Here is a 12,175-nt window from a genome sequence, read left to right as displayed (position 1 = left end):
TCCCCTCGGAGAGAAATTTAGACCTGGGCAGCATCTAACAGTCCAGCGGCTTACGTGCAGGATGGGGTAGGGCCTGGCTTAGGTTGAGTCGCACCGGGGGAGTACGCTCTTACCCGTCATTGACTCTCCTACCCAGCTATGTCATAATTTTTTAGAGGAGGAGTGTGGGAAGCTCACCACCCCTAGACTCGGTCGTAGGCTAGGCGAGCGAGCCATGCATATGCCTGAGGATCTTCTTGTCCATTTCGGGCTATCGCTATTTCTATTCATCTTGTTGGTTGGTCTGTGATGGATCTCCGGTAGGGCAGGTCTGATCTTCAGTCGAGGGCTTTGTCGCCCGTGTCAGTCTCTCCGGTACCCACAGTGGTTCTCGTCCCGATTCCTGTGGGAAAACACAAACCGCGCCTCGGTTCCAGCTGACCACTGGATCCGGGCCCATCCATTGTCCTGTCAGGACATCTTTCCACTTCACCCACCCTTTATGGTTGGGGGAAGGGTTGCAGTGCTCCACGGCTGGGGAGCAATTATCATTATTTAAATTTAAAAAATTGTGTGTGAATAGTGCCATGGATAATCGTGCCTTTGGGGCCAGGCCTTGGCCTACTCCCCCTTTTTGTTTTTGTAAAATTTCTTTGAGGCTTCTATGAGCCCTCTCAATGATTCCTTGACCTTGGGGATTGTATGGGATACCATGTTTTAATTGAACCTCCATCATTTTGCAGAACTCATTGAAGGCTTTGCCTATATAGGCTGGTCCATTATCAGTTTTTAATATTTTTGGTTTGCCCCATGCGGCCCAAGCCGCCAGGCAATGATTGATCACATTAGACACTTTTTCACCTGTTTCTGCTGTTGCGAATATGACGTGAGAACAGGTGTCTGTGGAAACATGAACATATTTAAGAGTCCCAAACTCCTGTATATGTGTGATGTCCATCTGCCAAACATCACCAGGGATCAAACCTCGAGGGTTTACTCCCATCGGTATGGCAGGTTTGTATGTGGCACAGGAGTCACATAGTCGCACGATATCTCGTGCATCTGCTCTGGAAACATGGAAATGGTTTGCTAGTGTCCTGGCATTGACATGAAACTTATCATGGAAGGCACGGGCTCGCTCGATTGGTGTTAGTAAGGTAAAAATCCATAACGGGCGAGTGGCAGTATCAGCAGCCGCATTCCCCTGTGCCATGGGCCCCGGCAGGGATGTATGTGCTCTTATGTGGGTGGTGAAGACCTTATGGTGTCTGTTCTGAAGCAATGTCTGGATAGACAGGAACAGCCCAGCCACTGTGGAAGTGGATCTAATTAAACCGGCAGTCTCAAGCACTTGCATAGCATTGACCACATACCTAGAATCGGAGACAATATTAATGGCTTCTGAGAACCGTTCAAGAATCATTTTAACGATCTGCAGTTCCACCACCTGAGGCTGATCAGGTTCAAATTGTATGGTAACCGGGGGCTTGCCTAGGATCACATAGGCGCCTATCCCCGTCTTGGAGCCATCTGTGTATATTGTAGTTGCTGGGACTAATGGCTCAGAGGCAGTAACCTTTGGAAAAATTATAGGGTGCTGAGTGACAAATGACAAGATAGGGTCTTTAGGGTATTGATTGTTTATATCCCCATGGAAAACACATCTCAGAATGGCCCATGTATCTATGCAGGCAGCCAGGGTCTTGATCTGGCTGGCGGTATAGGGTACTCGGATGGCTTGTGGTCCTGAGCCAAAATGTTGGACAGCTCTATCATGCACTTCAAGGGCCAATGAAGCGACTGCCTCCGGGTAATGCTCTATGACTTTTGCAGGTGAGACCTTAGGGTGTATCCACAGTAATGGTCCTTTCTGCCAAATCACCGCTGTGGGCTGTAGACTAGTCTGTAGCAAACAGACATCAAAGGGTCGCCCTGGTTCAATTCTGTGTAAGGTAGCCCCACCTAAGGCTTTTTCCACTCTCTGTAAGGCAGCTCTTGCCTCAGGAGTGAGCCTCCTGTGGGAGGCTATATCTGGGTCTCCCTTTAGAAGGTCGAACAGGGGTTTGAGATCTGAATTTGGTATATGTAAATATGGCCTAATCCAATTAATGTCTCCCAATAGCTTTTGCATGTCATTTAGGGTCCTAACGCCATCCGTCCTAATGGTGACCTTCTGTGGAGAGACTAGCATAGGGGAGATTTTCGCGCCTAAGTAGGTCACCATTTCTCCTCCCTGAATCTTGTCGGGGGCAACATGCAGATTAGCTTGTCTCAGGGCCTCGACCAACTGGCCGAGCATATTATTTAGCATGTCTGGGTCCCTGCCGCTGAGCAAAAGGTCGTCCATGTAATGCACACATCTTATCTTGGGAAAGGATTTCCGTAGGGGGGCCAGTAGGGAATCAAGGTAAATCTGACACATAGTGGGACTGTTGGCCATACCTTGGGGCAGCGTTATCCACTCGTATCTGAGATCAGGGCTTTCTTGGTTAATGGTGGGTAAAGTAAAGGCGAACCTATGAGTGTCCTCTGGATGCAGGGGGATTGAGAAGAAACAGTCTCTAAGATCTATAACATAAACTGGCCAGGACTGAGGGATGGCTGAGAGAGCTGGCAGCCCCCTCTGGACCGCCCCCAGGGACTGCATCTGCGCGTTGACCGCCCTTAGATCATGGAGCAGCCTCCATTTGCCAGACTTTTTCTTAATTATAAAAATGGGGGTGTTCCATGGGGAGGTTGACGGCTTAATGTGTCCTAATCTAAGTTGTGTACTGACTATTTCTGACAAGGCTAATAGCTTCTCCTTAGGCAGGGGCCACTGAGGTACCCAAACCGGATCATTTGACCTCCAGGTGATTTTGATCGAAGTGGGTAGGAGAGCTTCTTCAGCGGCCCCTAAGAAAAACCCAGCCCTTGCCTACCTTTTTTGTTCTCTACTGGTATTGGGGATGTCCGACCCTGTAGGGCATTGCCCAAGCCTTTGCTGGGGGTATATCCCTGGTTCCTGAGTATATCCTTAGCCTGGGGGGAGCAGTTTGATGTAAGCGTGACATCCATCTGAGTGAGGATGTCCCTTCCCCATAGAGACACTGGCAACTGCAACACAAATGGTTGGAAATGGCCCTGATGACCCTCCTCATCGCACCAGAACAGGGTTGAAGCACTAACCTGAGGAGCTGACACCGTCCCCAGGCCCTGCAGCGTGTTATCTGCAGTGTTGGTGGGCCAGTTGGAGGGCCAATCCTTTCTAGAGATAATGGAACGGTCAGCTCCTGTGTCTAGGAGCCCTGTTATATTCTTGCCATTGACCTTAAGTGAGAGCATGGGCCTTTTATCAAGTATTATATGGAGTCCCTCGAAGACTTCCCCTGAGGAACCGAAACCTTGACTTTCTCTAATTTTCTGCTTTGAGGGGAATCTCTTGTGGAGACTGGGGAGCAGCAAGAGCTGCGCTATCTTGTCTCCTTTATTGATTACCATAGTACCCACAAGAGATTGAACCATAATTTTAATGTGTCCTGTGTAGTCTGAGTCTATGACCCCCGGGACTACTATGAGACCCCGAAGGGCCGTGGAGGATCTCCCGATCACCAGACCCACGGAATTTTCGGGTAACGGTCCCTTAAAGGTGGTTTCAACCACTCGAACACCCATATCAGGCACTAATATAAGTCTGGAGGCGACACTGAGGTCCACACCTGCTGACCCAGGGGTGGCCCTTGTTGAAGGCTGCCATCCTGAGCTGTCCTGTCTCTGGGGCGGGGGCCCGCCTGTGAAGGGGGCCCCCTCTGGCCGTTTTTTGGCCCTCTAGCATCTCGTCCACAAATACGGTTGCCCTGAGCATCAAAGACCGACCTACACTCCTCAGCTTTGTGTGATCCCCTCTTGCATCGCCCACAAACATATGGTTCTTCATTCCTAGGGCGAGGCCTAGCATCTGCATTGTTTGGGCAATGACTTTTAATGTGTCCTGGCTCCCCGCAGGCAAAACACCCTTTAGCCTTACATTCCCCTTCTAACCCGCGAGGTCCCCTCTGCTGTACAGCCGCGGCCAGGAGAGCAGCCACTCCCGAGTTGGAGAGCGGCCCCCCTATCTCTCTACATATCCTAATCCAGGCGTTGAGGTCCTTGTTCTTATGAGGAGCTATCGCTGCCTTGCACTCCTTTGTACATTGCTCAAAAATCAGCTGCCTTACCAGCGGTCGAGCCACTCCCGGATCAGAAAATATCTTATCGGCAGCATCTTGCATTCGGGCCACAAAGTCAACAAATGGCTCTGTGGTACCCTGAATTATTTTTGAAAGACACAAGGAGGCTGTTCCGGCACCACTTACCTGCTTCCAGGCGCGGAGCCCTATGGCGTTGATTTGTTCATAGACAGCGCCGGGGAACTGAGTCTGATCATCAGCATGCCGACCTTCTCCCATAAGCATTTCCTTGTTCCACCCCCGGTTTCCCCGACTGGCGTTTCTCTCAGCCTGCTCTGCAGAGAACTCTGCGTACCAGGCTCGCCAATCCAGGTAACTACCCGAGGGCAGACACGCCTTTGCCAGCTGAATCCAGTCCGCGGGGGTGAGGGGCCCAGAAGACAGGTTCTCCAGCATGGCAATGGTGTAAGGCGCAGTCGGCCCAAAGGTTGTAACTGCATTTTTAAGTTCTCTAATCTGCTTTATCTCAAAAGGCTCCCATGCATTACGTCCCTGGCCCATAGCTACTTGTACAGGAAATATCCCGTAGGGGCCACTATCTATCCCAGGTGGTGGATGTACCTCATGAGACAAACGTCCCCCCTGCCAAAGCCGCCTGTAAAAATACCGACCCACCGGCGGCGGAGCATAAGACGGCGGCCATGATTGGGCGGAAAATGGGGGCCCGTGCATCACTTCCTGTTCTGGCGAAGGGGAAGGGAGCTCCCGGGCGGCCGCCTCGCGGCGAGGGATCGCCTCCGGGAACAGCCCCCAAGGTGGGGCGGAAGGCTTCGCCTCCCTCTCGCGCCGGGGAGCGCTCAGGAGCTCTCTACTCCTCCGCAGACCAAGTTGAGCGGAGCGCAATTCACGGCGCAACGCTGGGAAAGAACCCTGCGACTCCTTATCGAGCGACTTAGGCTCCTGACAGCTGGTCTCTTTGGCCTCCTTGCCATTCAACTTTCCCTCGTCCTCGGAGTCAGAGGACTCCGAGGCTAGAGCCCCGTCCTTCTCCTTAGCATCTTTGTTCCCCTTGACGGGCCCCTCTCGGGAGCTCCCCGACTGGGCCTGCTCAAATACCCTGCGTACTTTTGTAAGCTCTTGAGAGCTTTCTCCACAACCACCCTCGCTCTTAGTGTTGCTACCTAGCATGTTTCCCATCTTTTAATATGTTACTCACCGCGTGAGGCCCAAGGAATCCGCCACTTACGCGTGAGCCTGAGGGGAGTCTAAAAGCCCTGTAGGTGCGCGCCACCCAGAGCCCAGGCTTATCCCCAACTCACCTGTCTCGCAGCTCTGTACTGGAGCGTTGTCCGCTGTCACGTCTCGGGGGTGATCAGTCCCCGTGCGGGCCTCCAAATGTCGATGTCGCTCCCGGCCGGCAGGAAGGACACACGACAAAGTCTGGCAGTGGACAACCTTTTCTTTTATTTTCCTTCTCCGTACAGCCTGCCCTGGGATCGCTCCCAGCCGAAGCCTCCTTTGGTCCGCTCCCCGCGGCTCCTTCTAGGCTTCTACTTCCGGGCTTCTTCTTCCCCCCCAGGGGTGGCACCAGTATATATACGGATACAGTGTCCAATCATGTTAAAGTAAGCAAGGCAAGCTGATTGGCTAACATCATCAGTTGCCAGGCAGACTATATTGTTGAGCGGGTTGCTTACGCGGTAAGCAGGAAACTAACGTGCTCGATGGGAGGGGTAATCTACCTCAGGCTTTACTCTTTACTACAGGCCTCACGTCCGCCAAGTGAGGCGACCGGGCTCGGGGCTGCGGCTCCCAACAAGTCCCAGTATAGAAAAGTGAACAGGGAACGTGAAATATAAAGGGGAGAGTAGCCTGAGATGACCCTGGAGAGGTCTTGTGAGCTTTGCATGCTGTTTCAGGAAATGGATCTTTATCCTAAGAATAGCAGGATGCTGACTTGTCAGATTTATATTTTTAAGAGATCTCTGTGGTTAACATTTGGAAACAGACCAAAGGGGAACAAGTTGAGAAAGATCAATTAAATACTGTGTGAGTGTAACAGCTGAAAGTACATCTATACAATACATTTTAATTTGGAGCTTGTTATAAATTCAAAAATGTGCTTTAGGTTCTCCATGTGGAGAATCATGAAATTGAACTTGGGGTTCTCCAAGCTTGAGCCTCCCCACAGAGGGACTGAAAAATGAATTCTCTGAGATGTAAGGCAGCTGTTGCTGTTCTGAACAGCTTCCTGTGTGGCTCCACTGTGCCTTCTAAGAATTTATGTTTTCCAGGTTTGCCATATGGGGACAAAACTAAGGAACCCTGCTCTAACCTCCTTTTCTGCACGAATGCTCCTTGAGTCTAGTTTTGAGCAAATCAAACTCAGATCCAACCCTCCTGTTTTTACCAACGAGAGGAGTGTGGTACAAAGAAGGAAAGTGGTTCACCTGAGATCTCAGCAAAGTACAAAAATCAGTCTTCTAACCAACATCCTGGGTTTTCTCACTGTGCCATGCCATCTGTGTATGCTCTATAATCAGCCTGCTTAACTGTCATCATAACTGTCAGGATCTCAGGTACTTTTTTCCCTTTCCTTTAGTTATAAACAGAAATACACTTTGTTCTTTTATGTTGACTGTTATCAAGCACCCTTTTTAAACCAGTGCTTGAGCTTGAAAACTGAGAAATGAATTCCCAAAACAATACTTGTTCTCTTATTCTAATGAAGCTGGAAATACTGCAAAACCAACATTCCTGTCAGTTTAAAGTCTAGATGGGTACAGAAGTGATAAAGACAAGAAGTTAGCTGAGCTTTGAATAACTTTAACTTGATTTGAACTTGAGTTCAAAGGTAAAAGTTGGAAATCGCATTTGGATCACACTGTGCCCGACAACCTTCCCTCAGCCCTTAGTGCATTCTAAAGTACAAGGAGGCCCAGGAGTACAGTGATTCTGGGCACAGTCTCTGTAGTCAGCTATTCTGGGCCCAAATCTCCAGATACTCCACCTACCAACTTGACTACTTAGGGAAGATTACTTTTGTTAGAGTCATTTTCCCATGTGCACAATAGAAACAATGACATTTCATAGTAAGAATTAAATGAGAAAACATCTGCAGAGAACTAAATATGAAAGTTCAATGCAGACAACAGAAATCACTCCAGGTATTTCAAGAAGAAAGGCATTAGGTAGAAGGAAACTTGGTGAAAGGGCAGGATGCCCCTAGGTCACTGATTATCACCCAGTGGTCTGCAGCTGTTCTTGCTGCTTCCTCAGCCACAACTGCTGACATAACTTCCTCCTCTCATTCCATGAGATTGATATCAAGACCGTACAAACATTCAGGATCTCTCTAACTTGCTTGCCAACATTCACAGCAGTAAGAGGAGGGCCTTTCCCTTCCAAACTTCACTTGAATACGTATAAGTGTTTGTAACAAAAGACCTAGCTGCAAGGGAGTCTGTGAAATGCAGTTTGTAGTTTAAGAGGCTCAGTCTTAGTACAGTATCTGTCACAAAGATGTAACGTGGGGCCTAGCATATAGTAAATGCACAATAAATGAAAATTATCCTTGTTTTTGTTGTTGTTTGTATATTAGCAATAGGAAAACAGACAGCACTTAGTGTTCACACATAATTCAGTCTTATGAGACTGATTTGATTGCATTCTCAGAGGAGTAATCCACTAAGGATGCAATTAAATTTAAATCTTGTCTATGTTGTGAACCCTTTGTTTATAAGATCTTCTCCCCTCAATCAAGATAGTAATATGCAATAAGCAAATTTCTGTGCATTGTTGAAATTAATATAATCACTAACTTAAAATAATAGAAATAAATTCACTCTTTTGTAGTAGATCAGGCCTTACAGCATTCAGGTGTAAATAGTTAATGTATCTTATTAAGTATCTAGGTACAAGTTGGTTGTGGTGGTACATGCCTGTAATCCTAGCACTCAGGAGGCTGAGGCAGGAGGATTGCTGTGAGTTCAAGGCCAGCCTGGGTCACATAGTGAGACTGTCTCAAAAAAAAAAAAAAAAACATATCTAGGCACGACATAAGTCTTTCGGGTAAATGTTACAATCATCCTGAAATTCTTTTCTTTTTTTTTAGACAGGATCTTGTTATATAGTTTAGAATGACATTGAACTCACTATGTAGTCTAGGCTGGCCTTGAACTCATGGTGTTCTTCCTGCCTCAGCTTCCTGAGTGGTGAGAATAAAGGCATGTATCACCACGTGTGGCTCTGAACTCATTTTCTAAATGCTAAGGAAGCAGTCGTTGTATCCCCATTACCATGCTCTCACCATCACTGTTTTCAGTTTTTACCTCTTTTATTATTTTCTCATTTTCATCTTTAATATGCTTTCAACACTCAGCAGCCCTATTAACAAAACACTCATGGTTTTTTCCACTACTGTTTTAGGATGAATAATAAAAGTACAAAATGGTAGGTCAATTTGAAAGCTCTCTGTTTTTCTGAGGCAAGGATGCCTGTCTTCCAAAGATTTCACTTCCTCCAAAGATTGTTAGGTGAGCCCTTGTTTTTGCTTAAGGAAGAAGAGATCTGATCAAAAATGATATAAGAATGTGCCACTATTTTGGCTGTTAACCAGGCCTACTTAGAAATGCAGTAGGCATCTTGTCTCTTGCAGGTCAAAGGGTAATATAATGTGGCTTTCTAACCGTGAGTGGCCTGTTTTCTCAGACTACGTTTATTTTATTGTCTGTTTTATCTTTGCTAATCAGTCAAAGTATAAGATTCATTCAGAGTCAGGATGAGAAACTAAAATTTAAATATTTAGAAGCAATACAATGAAAACAGATTTTATTCATTTGTTTATTCAATGAAAATTTCTTGAATAAATATGTTGTTTTTTTCTTTACATGGCATTTTATGACAAGAATTTGGAGTTGGGGGTAAATGGCTGCACTAATGAAGTATGATGCACTGATTAGAAATTAAATGCTCATAAAGCTATTCTTTACAACTCAGACTTAGCCCTACACCATGTCTGAATAAATCCTGGCATGTTGCAATACTAAAAACCCTGCTAATATTTACCGTCAAAACAATGAGCAACATGTAATACATTGTAGAAATTACCTATCCTGATTAATACTGTACCATAAAATATCACTGAACACTGATGTTGACACTCCAGTTAAGCTCAGGACTTTTTAATTAAACCTAATGTTAAAAAAATTTCATTTCACACACCTGACTTTCAAAAGTCATCCAAACAAGTATAAAGTATTTTATAGAAAAGATAATACCTTTGTCACCTGAAGGAAATGAAGCAAAGGGCATTTTTTCTGTTCCAAGTAACACAGGATTTTCAGTAGTCCTTTAGAAATGAGAGTAAGTCACACAGGCAACATTGTTACAGTTGTAGATTTCATGACTAATTTACATTCTACGGGGATGATACATAGTAGCCATCCTTATTCATATATGTGATATTTTAGTCATGCAGAAAGTGTCATGCTCACCCTCTGGGCATTTTCCTCCAATATATTCCAGGATTAGATATGGGTTACCAAATTAAAAGTGTTTCTGCATACTTAATTCAGTAAGTTAAGAAAAATAACAATAGGGAATACTTTGTGCTAGAAGATCATAATATTTTTGTTTTATTATGTTGAATATTAACTCCCAGAATAAACTCATGGTAGAATACCACAGTATCACTGAAGGACTTAGAAACTTCCCTCCACTACTAAGTCTTATGTAAGGGAAACAATAAATTAGTTAAAATTATAAAAGTGCATAGCTTAGTAACTCTTCCCCCGGTAGTTTATGAATGTAATAATGGTCAAGGCTGCTATAAAATAAGGCACATGTAAGCCTTTTCATAGCCTCTTAAACTTTTAGTTCATATTTAGCACTAAATATTTTAAAACAGAAATGTTTTATATCATCTTAAGGACTTCAGTTTTTTAAAGAGGTTACTTTTAAAATACTAAGATATTTATGTCTTTGTTTTGTTTATTTATGGGTGTGTAGCTCACTGCAGAACAACTGCCCATGGTGCCCAAAGCCCTGAATCTACTCCCCAGTGCCCCTCTACACAAGAGCCCCATTCTCTTAATCTCCCATAATTTAAATTACAGTTTCAGTATGATGTCTCTTATTCCATAAAAGAGATTCTTTTATAATTCTCTAGGTCAAAGATTCAGTAAGGTCTTACCTTAACACTCCAATTAAGGGGTCATGGAAATAAGGTCTATTTTAAAGTATAATTACTGGCTTTCTGTTTAAGAAAGTAATCACCTTTTTTGTTGACTTTTAAGACCTAGGGTACTCATTAAATTAATCTGAGCTCCTTGCCTGTGTCAACAGCATTGGGGGCACACTGAAAGTCTGTGAAGTGGTAAGTCTTAAGTCTTTTTTAAAATGTCACCAACATAAATAATTAAATGAATTGTAGTTTTTTTACAAAAAAAAAAAAGTGAAGCATTTATCCAAAGTATTTTAGTCACTCTGACTCACTGTGGAACCAGCCTCTTTATGAATAACTGTTACCAAGACCTGATAATATTGCAGGATGAAGCTGGGAAATTATTCTGTGATTCCAAAACAGATGAATCCAAAGGTGGTAGTTAACTTTATATACAATTGACGTTTTTGTCGCTAACCCACTGCCATGCAGTTTTTGTACTTGGGTAGATATAATTTTCATATCCTCTTTACTCAGCAGAATTGGCATTCTCACATGAATTAAAAGAGCCAACTTCTGAATGGCTCTCAGTGAGTGTTGACATCACAGATGTCATTTACAAGAGTGAGGGAAACTGCCTTAAAATGCTAAGATTTCCCCTACTGAATTGTATCATAAGGTACACACATTTCAAAAGAAACAGAGTCCCACAGGGCAGTCTGATTTCTGTGCCTTGGTTTGAATGTGTTACTTTTTTTGATATTACATGCTTATAGATAGACCTCTGACCTACCAAGCTAAGACTTGGAGCTATGCACATCCAAAGGACCTCCACAAGCCAGGCTCCAGGGTGCAGAGTCATGTTCCCTCCAATAGTTCCTTCTCCCTCTCTCCTTCTACTAAGTGGCTGGGACAGTCTCCTTTTTTCCTCCCTTTGCTATCTGTGGGGAAGTAGCCTGTCTTTTTACCTAAATCTTTTTTCAGAATAGCTGTTTTCCATTTTAGGGCTACAATAACCAGTCACCACAGACAAGAGCAGAAACACTGGGAATCTAATTCCTCATAGTTCTGGAGGCTAGAAGTCCAGGTCAGTGTTGGCAGGGTTGATTTCTCTCTGCCATCGTCTTCATGTGTCTTTCCTTGGTCTTCTTTCTGTATCTATGTCTTATCTCTTCTTATAATGGCACTAGTCACATTAGATTAAAGCCCTAAGGATATTCGTTTTAACTTAATTACCTATGTAAAGACTACTCCAAATATAGTCATCCTCTAAGTATTTTATGCAATTGTACTGTGAAGTACTGTTAGAACTTCAGTATATGAACCTCGGGGAGACATGATTGAACCCATAGTAATATCTCACAATAGACATTGTCTTGGTTACTTTTCTCTCATTCCTGAGCAAAATATCTGATGCCAAAAATTAAGGAATGAAGGTTTATTTAGCTTGTAGGTTTTTGGATTTTTCAGTCCATACTCAGCTGGCTCCAAGGCAGGGTGGCATGGCTGAGGGGCAGCCATTCATGACAGCTACAAGCGGTGGGAGTGAAAGGGCAAAAGAGAGAAAAGCACGCCTCCTTCCCTCTGCTATATTGTATGCCAGTTACCCAGCCTAGGCAGGTGCAGCACTTATGCCACCAGTCCCAGTACTAAATAACAAACCAATCACAAACTCTAGATTCAGTTGCCTCCAAGACTGCATGAGGCTTGAGGGGTCCATCCAAACACAAACCATAACAGACATCATGAAACTGGATCTGAGTTAGGACTCAGGTCTACATCCTACCCCATGTCTAGTACAGGAGATGACCTACCCAAAGCCATTAAGTGCTAGATGATGTGACTTCTTAGGGGGTGTGACTCAATGAGTGCTGGATGACATGAC

At 44.8% G+C, this 12,175-nt stretch overlaps 1 protein-coding gene across 5 annotated transcripts in view; it reads left to right on the top strand.

The window, feature by feature from the left end:
- The window catches only part of Nme7 (NME/NM23 family member 7), a 226,127-nt gene that overhangs the window by 199,913 nt on the left and 14,039 nt on the right, over positions 1-12,175 (top strand). For 4 of the 5 annotated variants that reach the window (XM_063253631.1, XM_063253632.1, XM_063253630.1 and 1 more), the window contains one exon: positions 11,296-11,377. The exons of the other annotated variant lie outside the window; for it this stretch is intronic. In XM_063253631.1, the coding sequence (XP_063109701.1) occupies positions 11,296-11,346 (51 nt within the window). In that variant the 3' untranslated portion in view covers positions 11,347-11,377. The remainder of the gene's footprint in view (positions 1-11,295; positions 11,378-12,175) is intronic. 5 annotated transcript variants of the gene reach the window in all.

Source organism: Cavia porcellus, unplaced genomic scaffold, assembly GCF_034190915.1.
Source record: "Cavia porcellus strain 051 isolate PalLab524CR breed Dunkin Hartley unplaced genomic scaffold, mCavPor4.1 scaffold_7, whole genome shotgun sequence".
Taxonomy (NCBI): domain Eukaryota; kingdom Metazoa; phylum Chordata; class Mammalia; order Rodentia; family Caviidae; genus Cavia; species Cavia porcellus.
The sequence above is the reverse complement of the archived record's forward strand: the minus strand, read 5'-3'. Positions and strand labels throughout refer to the sequence as shown.